At 44.6% G+C, this 23,913-nt stretch overlaps 1 protein-coding gene across 1 annotated transcript in view; it reads left to right on the forward strand.

Moving 5' to 3' along the window:
- PAQR8 (progestin and adipoQ receptor family member 8) overlaps nt 1-23,655 on the forward strand; it is a 39,582-nt gene extending 15,927 nt beyond the window's left edge. Inside the window, exon 2 of the mRNA XM_028133934.2 lies at nt 19,333-23,655. Coding sequence (XP_027989735.2) covers nt 19,366-20,430 — 1,065 coding nt within the window. The 5' untranslated portion in view covers nt 19,333-19,365 and the 3' untranslated portion in view covers nt 20,431-23,655. The remainder of the gene's footprint in view (nt 1-19,332) is intronic.
- Nucleotides 23,656-23,913: the final 258 nt, after the last annotated feature.

A 23,913-nucleotide genomic window follows, 5' to 3' on the forward strand; every position in this document is an offset into this window, starting at 1 on the left:
CTTCCAGCATTCCTCTACTCTGCTAGCTTTTTTCAGCTGGTCTAATAATTAAATCAACCTGAGACAGATTAGCAAGAGAAAATAACCAAATTTAATCACATAGGTATGTATGGAAACCCCATATACATAAAAACTTCTGCAGTGTTATTACAATAGCCAAGATATGGAAGCAACCCATCAATAGACAAGTGGATAAAAAAGCTGTGGTAGCCCTAGCTGGTTTGGCTCAGTGGATAGAGTGTTGGCCTGAGGACTGAAGGGTCCTAGGTTCCATTCTGGTCAAGGGCACATGCCTACGTTGTGGGCTCGATCCCCAGTAGGGGACGTGCAGGAGGCAGCTGATCAGTGATTCTCATCATTGATGTTTCTATCTCTCTCTCCCTCTCTGAAATCAATTAAAAAAATATATTTTTTAAAAAGCTGTGTTTCATTACTCAGCCATAAAAAAGAATTAAATCTTATCATTTGCGACAACATGGATGGACCTAGAGAGTGTTATGCTAAGTGAATTAAGTCAATCAGAGAAAGACAAATACCATGTGATTCCACTTATATGTGGAATCTAAAGAAAAATATAAACGAACAAACAAAACAAACAGACTAATGGATACAAAGACTAATGGTTGCCAGAGGAGAGTGGGTTTGGAGGCTGGATGAAAAATGTGAAAGGATTGAGAAGTACACACAGTCATAGAGATGTAAAGTCAGCATAGGAAATACAGCCAATGATATTGTAATAACTATGTATGGTGCCGGGTGGTTACTGGAAATATCAGGAGGGATACTTTGTAAAGTATATGATTGTCTAACTATAATGCTGTACACCTGAAACTAATACAAAATAATACTGAATGTAAACAGTAATTGAAAAAGTTAATTTTTAAAAAGTTGCAACTCCAATGATATATATATATGAAGTTTCTTGTCCCTTGTTCACTGTACCTGGCCCTGTCCCCTGTAAAAAAAAAAAAAAAAAAAAAAAAAAAGTTTAGAGCAGAATGGTAAGGTAAAAATGAGGTATGTGTAACATACTGAGAATGAGGTAAAGTGCCCTGGGCTTCAGAGGGGTGGAGGGTAATTCCAGGACAATAAGAAGAGCAGATGTTCAGTAATTAGTTGTTTGCCTTGCCATATGATAGATCATAAAAAGTTATCTCTGGTAATAACTCTGATGATGGACAATGCCCCTAATTTAAATTCTTCAAGGGAGAGATAAAAGTTTCTCCTGAGCCTCCAGGGTCTTGGTTCCCTTAAGCTCAAAACATCCACATGCAAAGTAGCGTGTCTTGGGGAGGCCTGTTCTGAACCCCTTCAACTCCATTTCACAGCGTCGTGAGGAATAAATGATTTAATAACACGCAAAGAACTTAGAACTGTGCCTAGCAGAGAGTGAGTGTTCAACATATGTGAGTCGTCATACTAAGATTAGAGAGTAGATAAAGAGGAGTACCAGGTTAAGATGAAAGAAAAATGCATCTCTGGCTTCTGGCTTGAGCACCTGAATGCTATCATTTACTACATAGACAGGAACAAGGAGAACGGGACAGAGGCAGGGTCAGTGGGGGACACCCAGTTCTCTTTTGGTTGTGGTCATTTTGAGGTATCTTTGTTATGAATTAGCTATCAAATGAGTATATACCCCATGCCAGAGAATAAGTGTTCTGTGTACTACAGATTCTCCCCTTTGTTTTCTTGTAAGCTCTACAAAAAAACTAAATTCCATGTGCTACAGAATTCCCATCTGGACATTGAAAATAATAATGGCACATAGTAGGCACTCAGCAACTATTTGTTAAAGGGATAATTGCTTTCATAAGGTCCTAAGTAGTTTGGTTGAAGATACCGTATACTAGTACACATGCAGGCATAAACACACACACAAATATTAGTTCAAAGTCAGATTGACATTTTGACATACAAACAAGGAAAGTAAAAGCCAGTATATTTTCAGTGTGTCTTTCACCGATTTATTTATTCACTAGAGGCCCGATGCGCGAAATTTGTGCAAGAGTAGGCCTTCCTTCCCCCGGCTGCCGGCACCAGCTTCCCTCCGGCACCTGGGACCCGGGACCCAGGCTTCCCTCGCAGCCCCGCCTTGTCCAGAAGGATGTTCTGTCTAATTAGCATATTACGCTTTTATTATTATAGATTCTTACAATGAATATTTACTGAACATTTACTGTAGGTATGCCAAGTACTGTTCTAGGTGCAGGGGACATATCAATGAACAGATTAGACAAAGATTCCTGTGCTAATGGGGCTTATATTTTGGACCAGCAGCAGTATTAGAGAGGACAGATAATAAGCATAATAAATAAAAATGATATATTAACATCACACCCATTAGGATGGCTACAGTGAAAAACAAACAGAAAATACGTGCTGACAAGGATGCAGAGAAATTAGAACTCCTATACACTGTTGATAAGAATGTAAAACGGTGCAGCCACTATGGAAAACAGTATGGCAGGTGCTCAAAAAATTAAAAAATAGAATTGCCAATGAGCCAGAAATTCCACTTGAGTATATACCCATAAGAATTGAAAGCAGGGTCTTAAAGAGATACTTGAACACCTATGTGTATAAGCAGCAGCATTCACAATGGCCAAGAGGTGGAAAACAACTCAAGTGTCCATCAACAGATGAGTGGATGAACAAAATCTAGTGTATACTTACAAGGTGATATTATTCAGTTTTTAAAAGTAAGGAAATTCTGACACATGCTACAACATGGATGAACCTGGTGGACATTATGCTGAGTGAAATAAGCCAGTCGCAAAAAGACAAATGCTGCATGATTGATTCCACAATATGAGGTATCTAGAGAAGTCAACTCCATAGAAACAGCAAGTAGAGGGTGTCTGCCAGGGGTTGGAGGAAGGGAGAATGGAGAGTTATCTAATAGTTCTGCCAGGTGAGAGTTCTGGAAACTAGTTGCACAGCAGTATGGATATACTTAACACTCCTGAACCTTACACGTAAAGGAGGTAAAGATGGGGGGAAATTTTGTTAGGTACATTGTACCACAATTTTTTAAAAGCATGAGAACATAATAAATCACAAGGTAAAAAGTGATACAGAAAAAGAGTAGAGTAAGGGGGTTCTAGGGTGCTGGGGAGGGTGCAGCTGTTGAGGAGGTGGTATTTGAGCAAGCACTGGAAGGAGTTGTTTTCCTCCGGGCTGCTGTTGTAATCAGTGTCTGAACCTTCCAGGGCCCACAGGTGGTGTGTGGCGGTGCTGAGGCCATGAGCAAGTGGTGTATGTCTTTAAAGCTTATGCTGGTGGGCAGCTGATGCAGAAGTCATGGCTGTGGGCATTTCAACTCGATTGGAAAAACAATCCGGGCCCTCAGGTAGCACTTGCACAGATTATAATCACATGTCACCTGAGACTTGAGGTTATGTTACAGTAAAGAGAAATGGCTGCTTTTATACTTGGCCCTTTCTAAACTGAAGCTGTATAACCTAGAAATGACAATCAGGAGTTTGACTTTTCAGTTAGTCCTGAGTTTGCATATTGTTGCTTAAGCCACTCCCAATATAAGTTTTAAACTCCTTCTCAAGAAGAGGATTTTCAAGACTTCAGCTGACCTTTCTGTCAACCCATAAACTAGGGAGGGCAGCTCAAGGGTACTTATTTGAGTTATTCTCCATCTGGCAGGTAATAGGGCTTCTCGTTGTAAATCCTGCGACCTGAGCATGTTGTATTACTAATTTATGAGGCTAGGATAAACAGACATCAACTCTCCATCATTTAAGCCAATACTTTGTATTCATGAAGAAGTTGAGAGACGTTGTGGTACAGGATTCTTTTTTTTTCTTATTAAATTTTATTGGGGTGACATTAGTCAACATAAACATATAGGTTTCATGTGTGGATTTCTAAGTTACAAGATCTGTATATATAGCACCATGTGCCCACCACCCAAAGTCAAATCTCCTGTCACCTCATATTAGGACCCCCCTTCTTCCCTCCCATCCCCTCCCCTCTGGCCACCACCACACTGCTGTTTGTGTTCACGAATTTCAGTTTTATATCCCACTTATGAGTGAAATCATATGGTTCTTAGCTTTTTCTGTCTGACTTATTTCACGTAGCATAATGTTCTCAAGGTCTCTCCATGTTGTGGCAAATGGTGCTATTTCATCCTTTTTTATGGCGGTATTGGATTCTTGAATTGACTTTCCCACATCTCCCTTTTTAACCACTTCCATATCTAATAAAAAAGAAGTATAACGAGTCTGAATCTCTACTTTGGAATCAGGAAGAAGTCTCTAGCCATGCTCCCACCCCCACCCCACTGGCCTCGGAGGAGCTGTGGACACCTGTGGGTAGACAGCCACCTTTGCCACTCCACAAGCCTGTCCCTGGCCAAGGATTCTGGAACTACTCCACAGCCATTCAGCACACACGTGGCTATTCGTGACTCTGTCCCCAGGCTAATGTTGTATAATAATTGCTAAGGTCACAGGATGAGGTGGGAGGAGGAGAAACAGATTTCCTCTTTAAATCCTGTCTATACTGATGACAATTAACACTGGTTGACCAAAATAAGCACAGCACCAATCTTGAAAATGCCCCTCCCACCTCCAATTTTTAGTAACATTCTTATCTGACCAGTATTTGATTTTTAGTTCTGAACAAAATTCTTATACCTTTTTTTTTTTTAGCATAAATGTAATATTTTGGGTACTTTGACAATAAAGAGAGGAGGGAGAATGTTTTCCTTACCTTTACTCATAAGTGACTGCTTATCGTCATTTAGCTGGGAGTGTCCCAGGCAGTCATCTGGCTGGGAGTGTCCCCCCAGACCTCCAGTTTCTCCCAACATAGAGTGTGGATGATAGAGACAGGCTTCTCCTGACCCCGTGGTGAAATGATAGTACATGGGAATGTCGCAGCCATTATGTGTGTGTGTGTGTGTGTGTGTGTGTGTGTGTGTGTGTGTGTGTGTATATATATACATATATATATATATATATATATATATATATATATATATATATATATATATATATATATATTGTCATCATGGGAGGTATGTCCTTAGATGGTGATAGCAGTACTTAGTAGCAAAAGAAGGAAAGCTCAGTGGATTCAACGGATATTCATCAAAGGTCCACTCTGGGCAAATATACACTGAGTGGCCAGATTATTATGATCTCTGAACACATAATAATCTGGCTACTCAGTGTGTGTGTGTGTGTGTGTGTGTGTGTGTGTGTGTACACATATATATATATATATATTAGGCCCAGTGCATGAATTCGTGCATGGGTGGGGTCCGGCCAGCCTGGCCAGGGGGAGGGGACATGGGCGGTTGGCCGGCCTGCCTGCTGGTCGAACTCCTGGTCAAGGGGACAATTTGCATATTAGCCTTTTATTATATAGGACATACACTGAGTGGCCAGATGATTATGCGTTCAGAGATCATAATAATCTGGCCACTCAGTGTATGTGCCAGGCTCTAAGTGGGGAGGAGAGGGAATGTAATTCCAAGTACCCAAATATCTACTGGACAGATTGTATGTAATGGCATCATTTAAGTGATGCAAACTGAAGTTTGCAGGAGAACGGACGGAGACTGTAGCTCTGACTGGGTGAGTTAGCTACATGGGAGACTCGGCATCTGAGAGGTGCCATCAGGGAAGGGTAAGGAGGGATCAGTCTCCTGGGCAGAGACCTGCAGAGGAAGCCCCTTCTAGGCATGTGCCAAGAAGGCATGTACGAACTACACCACAGCCTTACTTGTCATGGAAAATAACTGGAAACAGCCTGCATGTCCATCCACAAGAGGATGGACAGATAAATTGTGGCATTCAGGAAATATTCAGCAGGGAAAATGAATCAATTAGAGAATCATGTCATAATTAATGTGGAAAAAAACAAAGCATGTATTAAATGAAAGAAAGAAGGCTGCAGAATGTTAGGTACAAAATTTACATAAAGGTTAAAAATATATAAAACAATATGTTTATGGATACTGTATTTAATTTCATGATTTTATTATAGCCTCTCTCTATATAAAACCCTAATATGCAAACAAACTGGTCAATATGACGTGTGCTGGCCACCAGGGGGCGCACATGGAACATGGCGGGCGTAGGCCACAACAGGATGGTGGAGCAGGTGAGCGGGGGCGCTAGACCAAGGCCGGGCACTGGTTGCTGTCATTAGGGCGAGCCTCTGGTGGTTACTGAAAATTCTTTGCTCCCACGTGCTGCATCCCGCCTGGTGCTCATACCTGCTGCCAGCGCCTGGCGCCGGCCCCAATCGCTTGTCATTGGGAGAAGCTGCGGGGGGGCTCGAAGGATGGGCTGAGACTCACCCCTGTGCCCACTGCAGCCTCACGGCCCACAGTTCCTTTCAAGGTGTACGAATTCGTGCACTGGGCCCCTAGTTACATAATAATTATACAGTAGTTATGTAATTTCAAGTGTCATAACGTTTTCATGTGAAAACATTCATGGGAATGAAAAACAAATTCTGTGTATAGTGGCTGCTGCTGGGGAACAAGGGAATAGGAGGCTAGCTCTCAGTTGTATCTGTTTTATATATATATATATATATATATATATATATATATATATACACACACACACAAATATATATACATATATATGTACATATATACATACACATGCATACACTCATGTATATATATACATATATTTTTAAATCTGACATAAATATGACATATTAAGAGTTGACAAACCACTGTATTATCCTCTATACTTTTCTGTGTGCTAGAAGTCTTTCATAATTTTTAAATGAAAGAGAAAATCACAGGGCATGTTGAGGAATACTAGATGGGGTAGGTCAGTCGTTTTCAAAATTTAACATGAACCTTGCTAAGAAATATATTTTTATTTCAGGAACCAGGAGATTCGTGATAGTACTTTAATATGCATAATGCACCCTAACATGCTCTGTTCTATTTCCTCTGTTTTGTTCTGCATGAAATCAAGCTGTGGGTCCATTAGGGCCAGGGCATGGAAGGCTCAGCCGCGAGCCTCAGAAATGTGAGCTTTAGTTGGCAAAGAGGAGAGAGCTCCTGGCGGCTTTGGGACGTCGCATCATCAGGCCTGAACTTCAGCCCAGTCAGTCAGATGGAACTGGGGCCAGAGCCTGGAGGATGCAAGGTCAGGTAGGAAGAAGGTTACCACCATCGTGCAGCTGGGACAGGACACAGGCCTACAGGAGAAGTGAAAAGAAGGAATAGGTTTGGGATAAGCTGCACTTTTTTTAAAAAAAAGGGATTTGATGTCTGGGATTTGTGAGGAGGAGAAAGAAAAGGAGAAATTTTACTTTGCTTTCAAGGCTTGGTGACTGGGAGGTTGGTCCCACCAATAACTAGAACTAGGGACCGCAGGAGAAAGTTTGTTTTATTCACACAGTGCTTAAAGTGCTGATGGGACATCCAGATGAGTAAGGTGACCTCTCAGTTGAGGATTAAAGGCATGGATTCGTAGTGGTCTCAGAATGTTTTATGACTTTCCATATTTGTACACAGAACCTTGTGAGGAAGAAAGAGAAGTCAGATGTAAGCAAGGCGGGTCAGGCAGGTGGACCCAGCGAAGGGTGGGGGTGAGGAGTCTGGCTTGGGGGGATGAGAAGTGGCTGGCTCGGGGCCCAGTTTGTGTTGAGATGGCAGCGGGGCCAGAGGAGGCAGGTGGACTGAGAGAGAAGTAAGGCCGGAGGACTGGAGGGTGAGGAGCCCAGAGTGTGTTCGCAGACGTGCGGGAATGGTACCCGTGGGAGTCAGGAGTGTTCTGATCAGGAAGGGGGAACTTCACATCTGAGATCTTGGAGTGAAAGTAATCCCGACGCAATCACACGGAGGTAGGACCTGTGGGCTGGGGGGGGCACTTGTCACATAATGGAGGTGGGAGTGGAGCTGTGTGACAGTTCACAGCCATTGATCTGAACTGAGTAGGTAGACCTTTCAAACAAAGCTCCTCTGTACAATAACGAATGGTTGTCTGCCAGATCAGCTACTGATTATGAACTATTACTTCACACTGTAGGAGAGGCCACGCTGGGAAGTGGAGTGAGGTCAGGGGTGCCCTTAGGAGAAGGAGCCCTTATGGAAGGTTTTGGGATAGGTGTCCTGGGTAATACACCGAGGATGTTAGAGAGCCGGGATTCCTAGTCTGTCGTCAGCTCAGAGGCAGACGGGCACTCACTTTTCAGCTATCTCTTCCTTTTCTGTTCATGTTTGATGGACTTTCTTTCCTGAGGCACAGGTGGCTGGGCTTTTGGGACACAGAAATCAGAAGCAGAGAGGTCTGCCCACCTTAGGGCTGATTTGGGGTTGGGGCTTTGAGTAGGTCGCTTACATTCTCCGTGCTTCAGTTATCCTCACAATCAAGTAACACAAACTAAAAACCCTTTTTAATGTTTTATTTTTTTTTATTCAATATATTGTGGTGACATTGGTTGATAAAGTTATATAGGTTTCAGGTGTACAATTCTATAATACATCATCTGTATATTGTATTGTGTGTTCACTACCCCAAGTCTAAAAACATTTTTTGTAAAGTTTTATAAAGGAAGAAGCAAGTACATCCACTTACAACATAACGCTGGGGAGTGCATTGGATGTGCTTAATGTAACAGGATGTGTTTCATTCTGCTTGAGGCTGTTGCTGAATCTCACAGGAGATTACATCTCAGCCTGAGTGTGAGAGAGCAGGCTTTGCCAGGCAGAGGGGCACAATTAGCATTGGCAATGTGATGTGTGTGGCTTGTTCAGGGAACCAGGACAGTCTATTCTGCCTTCTGAGCAACAAGAATAAAAAACTAGGTCTCCTGACTCCTGCTCCAATGTTATCTTGCCTTTTTTTTTTTTCTCTGCCTGGCCTCTCTATTTCCTGCATCTCTGCTTAGGCATTATTGGGCACAAAAGTACTACCAATGGTAAGGGGAGATAGGCCCAATGAGAGCGGATGATTGGAAATCAGTTAACAATTTAAATACGCATAAGGATACTCACCACGTTGATGATTCACACACAGGTAAACAAGAGCCAACTCAAATGTTGTTTCCTTTTGAAAAAATGCTTCCCATTTTCATTATCTCACCTCTCACCAGTTTTACCTTTAGAAGCAAAGAGGGCCACAGGAGAGTCTTATTTCACTTTGTGTTTGAACAATTTTCTATTGACACATTCTGGGGCACCTTTCCTCTGAGAGTGGCTGATAGGAGAACTAGAGAATGTGTAAGTCAGTGTTCCTGTCCCAAGGAGCTTGCAACCCAATACACAGGAGAGACGAGGCTCTCCACACACAGCAGCCGGGCAGCACGCGAGTCCCGATGCTCTGATACCAAACGTGGGGAATGGGTAGGTAGGTGTTCAGGGAGCAAAGAAATCAAGATGACTTGGAGAAGACTTCTTTTTAAAGCTTCTTTAGAAATATGATTTTATTGATTTTTAGAGAGAGAGAGAAGAAGGGAGAGGGATGGAGAGAAACATCATCCATCAGCTGTCTCCCACACTCCCCCTACTGAGGATCGAGCCCGCAACCCGGGCCGGTGCCCTGACTGGGAATCAAATTAGTGACCTCTTGGTTCCTGGGTCAACGCTCAGTCACTGAGCCACACTGGCCGGGCTGGAGAAGACCTCTTCATGGCCAATGTGGAATAGAACCAAGGCCTTGAGGATATCTAAAAGAAACTGAGAATGAAGCGACTTGCTTGTTTCTTAGCAGCAAATAAAAAGCCCTCCCCTTGGGACCACCCAGGGAGTGCACTGTCTCAGCTGCAAAAGGGTTAACTTCTCACAGCTAGGAGACCGCATTCCTCACATAGTGCTCCAACCCAGACTTAATTTGCTAGCGGATTCCTCTGCTATGGAAAGTATGGTTCCAAGATGGATTTCCTGCCAGTGGAAATCTGCAGCTCGATTCAGGGTTCACCTGGGCTGGCCCAGGTCCCAGCAGGTTTGCAGATAGATGGGCGACGGAAAGGCTAGATCAAGCCGAGAGGCTGTGCTGCTGAAGCCAAGCCACACTAACGAAGCTGCTAGTTACACTCTTAGGGAAAGTCCTGGGAGACTCCTGTCCCTCGGCTTTCATTAACGGGTGTTTCAGGTAGCAGAGCTCACCTTTACCCAAACAGGACGTCTCTCAGGAAAAATGATCCCCTCCAGCTAACTGTTGGTTGACCTTAGACTGCTTCGGTGTGTTCCAAATTCCCCAGCTCCTCCGAATTCTTCCACCACAATTAAACACGGGTACTGTTTATTGCACGTGGAAGGTGTGTGCTGTGCTATTTGGATAACCGTACCTGCTGAAGTGGGAAGATGAGCTGAGACGTGGAAAGTATAGAAGTAGAAATAAAGACAATTCAGATTTGGCAGTCATGCTCCTTGGTATTTGCCTAAATGAGTTGAAAACATAGGTTCACAGAAAAACCTGCACATGGATGTTTAGGGCAGATTTCTTCATAATTTCCAACTGAGCCACACTGGCCAGGGTGGGACACATACTTTTAATTTGCTTCGTTTCTTGTAATAATATCTTTCATTCCTTTATGTATTCAGCAAATCTTTGTTGAACATCTACTATGTGCTGGTCAATCTAATGCAGGGGACACTACAGTGAAAAAAAAATGGAGCACGTGTATTTCATGTGCACCTTTCTGTAACAATAAAGGTAAATGTATCTACATACATATTTGAATATGTGCATAGTATCCCATTTTATAGATTTATCATAATTTATTAAATCAGACCTCCCAATTGGGGATATCAAGATACTATTTGTGTTTGTCAGGTTTTCTTTTTTAAAAAAATATATTTTTATTGATTTCAGAGAGGAAGGGAAAGGGAGAGAAAGATAGCAACATCAATGATGAGAGAATCATTGATTGGCTGCCTCCTGCACGCCCCACACTGGGGATCAAGCCCACAACTTCGGCATGTGCCCTTGACCAGAATTGAACCTAGGACCAGTCAGTCCGTAGGTTGACGCTCTATCCACTGAGCCAAACCGGCTAGGGTAGGTTTGCTTGAGTATAGAGAGGATATGTGTTGACCATGGGTGAATCTGAGTTCATGTTAAAATTATCTCTGCTAATAATAGGATTCTGCCAGGGGTGCCATTCTTTAAAAAGTGACTTTGTAAACAGTGATATACTTGGCAGCTGTGGCTGCAAAGGTTGGTGTGGGCCCAGCCGCCTCTCACTTGATGGACGACTGTGGAGATCCTAGTGGCGTCTGAGGCTATTTGCAACGCCACCTCTGTCTCTTGGTTGGACCAAAGGCTGCCCCAAGCATGGCTCCAGTTCTTAACAAACGGACACCATGTTGGCACTTTGGCTGCTGTTCCTTCTCGGCCATTTATAGTTATGCAGTGGTGTGGGAGCTGGGTTTCTGTGGATTCTGGAAGCGTTTCTTCTGCCCTCTTTGATGGAAATGGCTGCTCTTTTGTCCTCTGTCCAATGAGCAGCAGGCCGCCTCCCTGCCATCTGTGCGAGCCCACACACAGAGACGTGGGGTGATGACACAGGAGCTCTTTGTTGGTGGTTTTAGCACACTGCTTGATCCTCCATACAAAGCAAAACACAGCCCAGATGAATTACGGACTTTTACAGTATTAGAGTCTGTAGAGATTGTACTCCTATTTTATAGACTAGAGGACTGAGACAGGGAGAGGTTGAGTGATCTGCCTACAGTGCCATCATTAGCGGTAGAGCTAGACCTAGAAGTGGAAACTTTTTATTCCTCGTCCAGTGCTTTTCCAGGAAATCCGCTAATCCAAACCTGCGATCCGTTCCAGTAAGGTCCTTATAATAGACCAAAGAACACCAGTGTTTTGGAGCGCTTCTCTTTGGCCTTCAGATAAAAATGTCACCAGATGGCACCAAACTATGTGCATTTCCCAAACATGGAGCTTTTTATTTCATTCTCTACTTTGTTACCCGGGGAAAGGTTTTAGAGAGCATGCTGTGGGTGCCGCGGAATCAGTGACTGTTCTCAGGACTGTGTGCTTTCCTCCAGCAGGCCGGATCAGCAACCTTATCTTTAGGTTTATCACTGGAATGTCTTACCACACCAGTCTGCAAGCCAGCCGCTAGGACGCAGGTCTCTTTAAGATGAAGAGGCCCGCAGGGTGTGTGATCACTTTTTTTCTGGGTTGCACACCCACTTGGATTGTCTGGTAGATGCCACTCAGATTATGTGGCAGTCCCATTTTCTTCTCTTGGAGACTACTGGACTCTGATTTACAAATAAACTCAGTGGCAGAGAACTGAGAAGCTTTGAAATACTGATTGCTTTTGTAGGGCCAACTGCCAATTACCGTATTTTCCGGCGTATAAGATGACTTTTTGACCCAGGAAAATCTTCTATATGCCCAGTCATCTTATACGCCGGAAAATACGGTATCTTTGTTAATGGAGCAAAGCGGTGTTGCAGTAGCATATCCGGAGTTGCATATCGCTGAAAAATATTTGGGTTTAATCGTAGAGTACATTTTTTGAGGACATAGTGGTTAATAGCTCAGTCACTAGGGCTGGCTGCTTCATGTTACTTCCTGACACTGCAATTTACTGAGTAGCCTTGGGCAAGTTAATGAATCTCTCTGTGCTTCTGTTTCCTCATCTGTAAAATGAGATTGATGATAAGAAATAGTACCACCCTGGTCAGATGGCTCACTTGGTTGGATTGTCCTCCCATATACCAAAAGGTTGAGAGTTCAATTACTGGTCAGGCCACATATGTAGGTTGTGGGTTTGATCCCCAATTGGAGCACATACAGGAGGCAACCCATCAATGTTTCTCTCTCATCTCTCTCTCCCTGCCCCCCCATCCTCTGTCTTAAAAATCAATAAAAACATATCATCAGGTGAGAATTTTAAAAAAGAAAAAGAAATAGTATCAATGCCAGATAGTTGTTGGGAAGTTTAATGAGTTAATCTACAATAATAAAAGGGTAATATGCTAATTAGACCAAACGTCTTCCGGATGTCATTCCAGACGTCCTTCCTGACAAAGCTGGGGCTAGGGCCAAGCCAGCCAGGGGCCCAGGGGCCTGCAGCCAGCTCAGGGCAAGCTGGCCAGGGTCCTGGGTGCCTGTGGCTGGCCAGAGGGAAGGAAGCCTGGGTCCCAGGTGCCAGAGGAAAGCCAGTGCCGGCAGCCTGGGGGAAGGAAGGCCTACGCTTGCACAAATTTTCTTTTCTTTTTTTTTTTTTAAATATATTTTATTGATTTTTTACAGAGAGGAAGAGTGAGGAATAGAGAGTTAGAAACATCGATGAGAGAGAAACATCGATCAGCTGCCTCTTGTACACCCCCTACTGGGGATGTGCCCGCAACCAAGGTACATGCCCTTGACCGGAATCAAACCCGGGACCCTTGAGTCCGCAGGCCGACACTCTATCCACTGAGCCAAACCGGTTTCGGCCGCTTGCACAAATTTTCGTGCATCGGGCCTCTGGTCTATATAATAAAAGCCTAAGTGACCGTTACAGTGGAATGACCAGAACGACCGGTTGCTATGATGCACACTGACCACCAGGGGGCAGACGCTCAATGCAGGAGCTTCTTCCTGGTGGTCAGTGCACTACAACAAGGGTGTGCTGCTCAGCCAGAAGCCGGGCTCACAGCTGGCGAGCGTAGCGGTGATGGCGGGAGCCTCTCCTGCCTCCATGGCAGCACTAAGGAGCAGCGAGCCGAGCGGTAAGGAGCAGTGAGCAGGCAGGCGGTAAGGAGTGAGGGGTCCCGGACTGTGAGAGGGATGTCCAACTGCCAGCTTAGGCCTGATCCCCCAGGGGGTCAGGCCTAAGCCGGCAGGCGGACATCCCCCAAGGGGTCCCAGACTGTGAGAGGGTGCAGGCCGGGCTGAAGGACTCTCCCCAGCAGAGCATGAATTTCGTGCACTGGGCCTCTAGTATTTGTGAAGAGCCTAGAATACTGTGGGGTATATGATAAACACCATATAAGTGTTTGTCATTGTCATTACTTTGACATTTTCATTCCATTCATTCATTTAATCAACAACAATTTATTGGAACATCCCCCATGTGCTAGACACAGTGATAGGTGATAAAAGATTCTCAGCCCTCAAAGGATCTTTACAGTGTAATGGGCAGAGAGACAGGTAATATAAAGTGGGACATTGGAGCTGTACGGTAGGGTGAGTGCTGTAAGGGAGCAGCAATTTTTCAACCCATGTGCCGCGGCACACGGGTGTGCTGCAAGAATTTATAAAACATGCAATACCTGACTAGTCAGGAGCACTTATCTCTTTTCCCTAGATTGTCAAATTTTTAAAAATGACAACCAACACAATAGCCGTCTAGTGTGTATAAATCAAAGTTATACCTATTTTTTGTCAGATTGGCAAAAAATATAGTTTTTGGTGTGCTGCAGGATTTTAATAATTAGCTTATGTGTACCATGAGATGAAAAGGTTGCAAGTTGCTGTAATGGAGGACTGCAGGTGCAGTGGGCAGGAAAGTAGGACCTGAGGGGAAGGTTTCACAGGGGAAACCTGAGCTGGGTCGTGAAGGATAAATAGGAGTTGGCCAGGAACAGCCCGACCTCCCAACATCCAAGCTGTTATTTCTTTTATTCCTCAGTCTTGCCCAAAAGAAGGAAATTGGTGCCATGTGTCTGGGCCTAAAGGATTTATCCATTCAGTAAATGATTATTGAGTGTATGATTATTTAATTTTTTTTTTAATTTTTAAATCGATTTTAAAAAGAGAGGAAGGGAGAGAGATTGAAACATTGATGAGAGAGAAACATCAATTTGCTGCGTCCTGCATGCCCCCCACCAGAGATTGAGCCCACAACCCGGGCATGTGCCCTGACCTGGAATCGAACCGGTGACCTCTTGGTGCATGGATCGACGCTCAGCCACTGAGCCACACTGGCTGGGCAAGGTGTGTGATTATTTTAGACAGGGGAAGTTGTGCACCACACAGTCCCTGCCCCTGAAGGAGCTTGGGAAGCGAGCAGAGTGAACCCGTGATCGGGAGCCCAGGAGAGAAGTACCTATGCTGGGGCCTCTTCAGGAAGATCTACATCTCAGCTGCCTCAGCAGAGGAGTTGGTGTGCACCCTGTGCAAGGAGACCATTCTAAGGGAGCATCTTAGTTGACTGATGACTACATGAGCTTGGCGAGGTTGCATGGGGACAGAGGCCAGGAATGAGGGAGGCAATGGGAAGGCTGAGAAGTGTGTTTCTGCACCAACATCATGATGCCAATATGTGCTTCCTCCAAAACGGGCTCCCAAACTTTACAGCTGGCCCTTTGAAGCCTATCTGAAAGTAAGGCCTGCCTAGGGAGGTGGTCGGACCCCACTGGACAGCAGCTTCTGAAGTTAATGATGATAAAGAATTGTAACTTATCACTGTGGCAGTGGTGGCTGCTCTCACACAAAGGGAGAATTTTATGGCTGTGGAAGTGGTAATTGCTAAGCAAAGGATCAAAAATTAATTCCCACTATTTCCAATCATCAGTTTAGAATTTTTTATGAACTTGGACTTCCAAAGGGAAATTGAGGTCCTTGTCACCCACAGATAGAGGACCTAGATCTTTTTATCACCTCATTGCTGAGGGAGATAAGACATGGTGTCCTGAGTTGGAGGCCGTGGAGGTCAGGTCCCTGGAATGTGCGGTGAGTGTTGGGTTACACACTCCAGAGGGTGGAGTTAAGGAGCCCCTGAGACTGGTATGGCTGCATTCTAAGGGTCCTTGAGAAAGGAGGCCTCTGTGCACCCTTTCCTTTGAAGTTAAAGTGAACATCCTTTTGGTCTTACACTTCTCTGTTTCTTAGTTCTATAAACCTCTTCCTAATTCAGTTTCAGTAAGTGAGAGAGAAGTAGCAATGATTTCATGATAAGGACTTGTCAATATAAAGCCATGAGGCTAGGTTGGTGAGATGAGGGCTGGAGGAACTCGGGGTCAGACGGGGTTTTCTGGAAATTGCCAATAAAGCAGCATCATAATCTCTCTTTTCTTCCTCAGAACAAACAGATGCCAGTTGGCTCCCAGGTCTGAACTGGACTTAGTTCCAACCAATAGACAACCGAGACCCAAGGTTTTAATCTTTAGAAATTCAGCTGTGTTATCAGTTTATAAAAACCTGCTATTGTGCCAGGCATCCTATTTTCGAGGATGCAAAGATGAGCAGAAATGGTGCAGTCATGTATTATTCAACTCTGGGAGCAGAATGGCCTGCGATTGCTTTGGGTGCCCAGAGATGATGGAAACTCTCTTGATCAATGGAGGTGGGCGCGTGCTGAGGAGCATCTTCAGTGAGTCCTACAGCTCATATCCCAGCCACAAAATTAAACCAATATTTTCATCTGATTTCCCTCCATGTTTGTATTTAAAGAGTAGAGCTCTTTAATTCCTCAGAGCTCCAACAAGCCCAGTGCCCCCCAGATTACATGCTTATCAGTCACCAGCATCAGGACAGTTTGAAATGTCGTCCCATGTCCCGGGCCCAACCCCACAGTGTACCCGACCTGTTCCACCTTCTGGTGTCCCCCTCCCTTACCCCTGCTGTGCTCTGTCACCAACTGCCACCCAGGTCAGTTGGAATCTCCATCTATTAACCACCACGTTCTCAATCCCTCTGCTCACTGGCGGCAAAAGCACTGCTTAGCTTTTTCTTGTTTTGCTCGTTTTGAATGAATTAAGGTATTCTGATGACAATTTTCTCTCTCCCACCCTTATCTGTCTTTCTGGCTGACACTCTGATTCTTAATAAGGTTCTCTAATTTTTATATTGAGCACTAGTTGATGGACCGGTCCTGGTGGGGACCCACTGGCCAGTACCAGCTAAAGAAATGACTTAGTCCCAGGTTACAGGGCCACCGTACAAGTAGGTACAAGGCACGGAGGGGGCATTAGGTCATCCACTCATGAACTGCCCCCGCTTCTCCCACTGAAGATAGTCGTGATAATGGCAGATGTTTTTGTGGACTTGGAACCAAGCACTCTGTTAAACACTTTACAGGCATTACGTCATAATAGTCTTTACATTAGCCTGTGAGGCAGCTTCTCTTTATCAGTCACTCGACTTCTCAGATGACAGAGCCCAGGCTGGAGCTCACGGCTTGTCCTGGTGGAGGGTGCGGCTCAGGTCTCTGGTGCCGATGTCCTACTTCAGACCACACACGCGTCACCTCCTCGGGTGCTCCAGGCTGCACAGGTCCTTATTTTGGCATAAGTGCTTTGACCTTGCTCTCTGCCTACAGCTCTCTTTCCCCCTCATCTTCTCTTGGGAATTCTGATTTTCCTTCAAGACTCAGTTCAGGGGTCACCTTGTAGAGGCTTGCACACCCCTCCCTGGCCTACTGTCTATTTTGCTTATGTTTGTTGAGACACGGTGAAGCAGTGCTCGCCGCCGTGGATCATGCATCCATGTTTTGGTCATAACATCCCTACTCGTCTGCCTCAGTAGACTCTGACCTTGAAAAGCAGGCAGCATCTCTTTTTAGTATTTGTGTCCCTAGCACAAAGCCCAGCTCATGGTGATACAAATAACAGCAGTACTTAGCATTTACTGAGCACTCATGTTGGGCCAGGCAGGGTGCTACGCACTTGATGTGTTAAATTCTCTCGTTTAGCCATCCCAACCATCCATATGATACGTAGAATTACTACTCCCACTTTGCAGATGAGGAAACTGAAGTTTAGTGAGCTCTATAACTTGCCAAGGTTACCCAGTAAGTGGCCAAAAAGCCAGGGGGCTTGACCCCAGGTCTCCCTGAACTTCTTTCACATTTTATTCATTTCCATGTCCTACATTTTAGACCATTTCGATATTTTTTTCTTTTTCAATGTTGAGTAAGGTGTGTGAGTAGGAAGATGACATTTTCTTCACTACAGTTAGTAGTGCCCTGAGGAGCACCTGCTGTGTCTTTCCCAGCGGAGGGTTCTGAAGGAAGGTTTTGCGCTTTTCTGAGAAAAAAGCGTTTGGGAAATATGAATTACACAAGGTAACTGTAGACATGCTAAAAATCCATTTCTTGACTCAGTAACTTCACTTGGAACTTTGCAGCTATTTTATGAAATAATTGCCGTGCTTAGCTGGCTCACCTGTCAACAAAAATTTCAAATGTACGTTCAGCAGTTGGGGGACCTAAAATTCATTGAGCAGAGATTTAAGCATCCAGGAGAGACAAACCCAAAACTAGCTCCTTTCCAGAGCATAACTTAAAAACAAAAAACAATCTCTGCAATTAGAGTGTATGTTAAATTTAGGCCACGCGTTAAATTTGTTAAACTCGTCAAATATTTCCCAGAATATACATGGGTTTTTACCAACCTAATTGATGATTCATGTGTTTGTCTTTACTTGGAGTTCAAGTTACTATTGCTTATCTCAGATTTTCAAGTGACCAGTGAAATCAGTGGATATTTTAAGATTAGGTGCTCAAGAAATGTAGGCTATCATTAGTAATGTCAATATTTGTAATTCTTACATTTTAATATAATGTTTCATGCTAGTCTGATGATTACATTTTAATAGCATCTAGAAAACTCCGAAGCCTTTAAAGTGACCCTTACTTTCTAAATATCATTAAAACAGGGTGGCTAACATTCCCATTTTATAAGCTATGACTTGGCCTTACACTGTGTGGTGGGTAGTAGAGGTAAAATTAGAATGTTGGGGGAGTAAGGGAGCTTGGTCCAACTCTGTCAAGAAGAATAAGGGCCCTGGCCAGTTTGCTCAGAGGATAGATTCTCAGCCTGCGGAGGAAGGGTCTGGTCAAGGGCATGTACCTCGGGTTGCAGGCTCCTCCCCGGCCCAGGCTGTGCAGGAGGCAACCAATCAATGTGTTTCTCTCACATTGGTATTTTTTTATTTTTTTAAAGCAATCTTCAGATGATTTCTCTTTTATTTTATTTTTTTAAATATATTTTATTGATTTTTTACAGAGAGGAAGAGAGAGGGATAGAGAGTTAGAAACATCAATGAGAGAAAACATCGATCAGCTGCCTCCTGCACACCCCCCACTGGGGATGTGCCCGCAACCAAGGTACATGTCCTTGACCGGAATCGAACCTGGGACCTTTCAGTCCGCAGGCCGGCGCTCTATCCACTGAGCCAAACCGGTTTTGGCACACATTGGTATTTTTCTCTCTCTTCCACTAAAATCAATGAAAAAATATCCTCGGGTGAGGATTAAAAAATAAATAATTTAAATTTTAAAAGAGAAGAAGAAAGGCTCAAAGAGCTGCCTGCAGCTTTCTGCCTCCGAATTGCACTAGAAAGCTGCGATTCATTAGGAACACCCATAGTTGCTTTGCTCCCTTAGCTCCGTCCCTCTCTCGCTGCATTTTTGCTGATGTTCCTTTCTTGTCTTTAGGCTGCATCCCCCGCCCTGCCGTGCCAGGCAGCCATGACGACGGCCATCCTGGAGCACCTGAGCACCCTGTCGGTCAGTGGGCAGCAGCTGCGCCGCCTGCCCAAGATCCTGGAGAATGGGCTTCCCAAGATGCCTTGCACCGTCCCCGAGACAGATGTGCCCCAGCTGTTCCGGGAACCTTACATCCACACCGGCTACCGCCCCACGGGCCACAGGTGGCGCTACTACTTCCTCAGCCTCTTCCAGAAACACAACGAGGTGGTCAACGTCTGGACCCACTTGTTGGCGGCCCTGGCCGTCCTCTTGCGATTCTGGGCCTTTGCCGAGGCCGAGGCCTTGCCCTGGGCCTCTGCCAGCACCCTGCCCCTGCTCCTCTACGTCCTGTCCTCCATCACGTACCTCCTGTTCAGCGTGCTGGCCCACCTGCTGCAGTCCCAGTCGGAGCTCTCCCACTACACGTTCTACTTCGTGGACTACGTCGGGGTGAGCATTTACCAGTACGGCAGCGCCCTGGTCCACTTCTTCTACACCTCCGACCAGGCCTGGTACGAGCACTTCTGGCTCTTCTTCCTGCCGGCAGCTGCCTTCTGCGGCTGGTTGTCTTGCGCCGGCTGTTGTTATGCCAAGTATCGTTATCAGAAGCCTTACCCAATCATGAAGAAGGTATGTCAGGTGGTGCCCTCAGGGCTGGCCTTCATTCTGGACATCAGCCCCGTGGCCCACCGAGTAGCCCTGTGCCACCTGGCTGGCTGCCAGGAGCAGGCCGCCTGGTACCACACCCTCCAGATCCTCTTCTTCCTGGTCAGCGCCTACTTCTTCTCTTGCCCGGTTCCTGAGAAGTACTTCCCCGGTTCCTGTGACATTGTGGGCCACGGGCATCAGCTCTTCCACGTGTTTCTGTCCATTTGCACGCTTTCCCAGCTGGAGGCCATCCTCCTGGACTACCAGGGGCGGCAGGAGATCTTCCTGCAGCGCCACAGCCCCCTGTCTGTCTACGTGGCCTGTCTGTCCTTCTTCTTGTTGACCGCCTGCAGCACCACCACTGCAGCCCTCCTGAGGCGCAAAGTCAAGGCCAGACTGATGAAGAAAGAGTCCTGAGGCTGGCAGGGTGGGCAGGCTGTGGAGGCACCCCATTGCGATTTGGGGGAAATGTGATACAAAAACAGGAGCTGACTTTTTGTTTTTAAGAGTCTTAATGTGTATTAATGGCTTTGACATTAATACATATATCCAAGGATATGCTGTGGCCATGGCTTTGGGAAGCCAAAGGATTCAAGAGTTATGTTGTTATAGTTGTTAATAAAAGGAGTGTTCCTTTTCCGTCTAGGTCATACATAGCCTTTCAAGACACAGGAAAGGAAGGGACCTTGGCTAAGAATTTATGGGGCACTGAATTAAGGACCTTCTTCATACCTGAAAATTCAGTAAAATTCTGAGTAAGGCCTCCAGGGGCAAGTCCTGGAGCTGGAGGGATGATAAACTTGAACTGGAAAACAAGGAGGTGGCTGGTCCACACCATACTGGACCGACCATCCTACTATGCTGGTCTTTGGTAATTGAATAAATTGACCCAAGGACCCATATTCCTTTGGGTTTCAGATTGTCCAAGGTGGAGAATTCAGACTCTTCAAGATTCAGTGAAACCTTCAGACAGTGAATTATTTAGTTCATCTGATTTCTGATCGCTCCTCTCTCACCAAACTCTAACTCTGACCCTTTTCTCAGGATGACATCTCTCTGGCTATTTCCTATAAAGTGCTGTTCACTCCCTTCAGATCTTGGTAATATACAGGACTGTGAAGTAGTTGCGTGGATCCATGTGATATCCAGGAAGCTTATTCTCATATAATACTAATGCAAACGGTACTAGAAAGTACAGTGCCAAGAGCCACCAGGAGGCCCAGCCAATAAGCTTGGATACTGTTTGGTATCATAGGGCCCACTGTTCTATACCTGTGGACTGGAGGATTACTTGAGGTCTGTTACAGCTGCCTGACAGGCCAGAAGATTTGGGGCTTGCTCCAGGGAGTCTTCTCCAGATGTTGGCCAGCGTGTTAGAATGAATTGGTTCTAAGCCCCTGGTAGAATGAATTGGTTCTAATTATTTCAAGAGGAACCCAAGGCCCAGCCTTTTAAGTACATGCCACACCACAAAGGACCCACATAACTAGCCCAGTTCAGGGTCCTCAGACAGGCACTTAGCCTCAGCTGAGAGCTGAACCCTTAAAATAGTCAAGCCCCAGGACAGGAAGTGTGTGTGCGCACTGTGGGTTGGTCACCGGGGACTCCTTTGAGTATGAATGAATGGTGAGTTGGGAACCCTGTAGCTAGAATGTCCTATTTCGGACATCACTGCCCAGCAACTTCTACGGGATAAGTGGTACTTGCCATTGATGTGTTCTGGCCATGCAGCCTCCTGAGGACCAACTTCGCTCTAGTCCAGTGAGAGAGGCTGCGTTGACAGAGGAGCCGCGGGAGGCTGCGTTTCCTATCAGTATAAGGTTCCTATTTACCGAAAAGGGAAGTGGTTTGTTTTCACTCCACTTTGACAAACATCTTGTATTACTAGATATCTCGTTGTCTTCAAATCTTTGTTTTCTTTCTTTCTCTGAGAGATGTGTGGGTTTGTGCCTTATAAATGGAAATGTATGAACACTCCTTAATATATGGCCATGTGAAATTTGCAGTTTGGGGTTACTGGGATAAGAAAAAAAGAATTTGTTGCTTTTCAACCAGTGGATGAAGGATTGTTCATCAATCAAAAGACTCTTTCAACCTGCTTATTTTGGCAAAAAAAAAAAAAAAGAAGAAGAAGAAGAAGAAGACGGGGAGGAGGAGAAAGAAAAATATTCAACTGAAGCTTTCCTATAATCTTTATGTCAAGAAAATGTATGTCTTGTCAGCTATGTAGATTTCCTAGCTGGGTGCCTCTTTTAATCCCCAAATAATACGTGAACTTCTGTGCTACCCAAGTGTCTTACACGAGCTTTCTGGTGTCTAGGCCAAATCCACCACAAATAAAGTTAGCAAACTGAATGGGGTTGGACTAAGCAAGGGCATGGGGGAGTTGTGCAAACACATTACAAGTAGAGGGTCAGTTTAAAATGGGGAATAGAAAGTGCTTGAAATGTTCATTAGTATGGATTCAAAGACCATGTTCTTTTAAAAGTTGGAAGGAAGATGTAAGTCAAGCTCTTGGATGTAACTGGTGGTCATGGTGGGCCGAGATCTTGAGGCCAAATGCAGGTCTTCTTTAAAAAAGAGAAAACAGAAAGTAGGGCAGTGATTTTGAAATGTAGACCAATGCCAGCCTGCACACTGTAAATGGTCTGTAACAAGATAAGTACAAGATAGACCAAACTTGTAGATATTGCCATCCAATTCTTAGTTTAATTTACACAAGTGTTGGTCTCTCAAGTGATTGAAATTTTTTTAAAGTTTTCACCACAGATATTTGAGAAGCCTTGAGGTAGGGGATAGTAATATGTAAACACAGGAAATGCAGATGTTTGTTCGTTAATACTCAGACTTTTAAGGGATTAAATACTCTTTTAAAACATCTTCATTAACACGAGTGTATGGTAAGGAACCAACTTGGTTTGTTTAAAAGAAATAATTATTGATAAAGGAGATAAGTGCTTGCCTTTCTCCACCAGACCCTCTCAAATAATTGGCATCTGCTGGAAATTCTGCTCATTATCTCTCTCTCTTTTTTAAACAAATACTTTCAACCTATTAAAATGTAAATGCCTCTGAAAAAAACTAATCTATCAGTCATTTTACATATTATGAATAAAAATTCTAATGGATTTATATCGGACCCTAGTCAGAGTAGGATGAGGGGATGGTAGGACGTACCAGACTGGGGACATATTTGCCCATTTCTCCCTTGCCAAGTCCTTCCTGACCTATATATTTAATTAGCAAGCTGATGTTGATACTCTTTCAATGGTAGGGTTTCATTTCGCACGTCGGCTGAAAGTACCTCATTCTGCAACATTTTCAATCCTCTACTGGAAGCTTGAAAAACAGCAGGAGCTCAGGCCACGCAATGAAGGTCCTACATTCCTGCTTATGTTGCCCACCTTTTACAAATTGTACCTTAAGGTCTGACGATTGCTGCACTGTAGTTTCAAGTAGACCCTCCAGATGGCACTCACGTCTTACTCAGAGAGGGCCCAGCCATTGCCTCAAGGTCTCAGTCTGCAGGTAGTGTTGGATACAGTGTTTTGCTTGATTGCTTGGCAAGGAAACATTGGAACTATTTTCTGTTTATTTAAATCTACTTACAGAAATGACCATTAAACTGATTTTGTATATGAATTGTTGTACTGTCAACATCTCTTTGCCACAACCCTTGACCAGGGCTACTTTGACGAGGCCCATCTTAAAGAAAGGTTTTATCTAGACAGTCATTGCCAGGAGAAGGTCATGATACTTGATATGCCCCTAGAAGTAGGAAAGTATAAAATAATTAAAAATCTCCAACCCCCCACAAACCACACATACTGGTATACCCCAAATCCTCACTTGTAAGCAGATCAAATATTCCCTCTCACCCCCAAAAGCTATGGAGTGGAT

Source organism: Eptesicus fuscus, chromosome 10 (assembly GCF_027574615.1).
Source record: "Eptesicus fuscus isolate TK198812 chromosome 10, DD_ASM_mEF_20220401, whole genome shotgun sequence".
Taxonomy (NCBI): domain Eukaryota; kingdom Metazoa; phylum Chordata; class Mammalia; order Chiroptera; family Vespertilionidae; genus Eptesicus; species Eptesicus fuscus.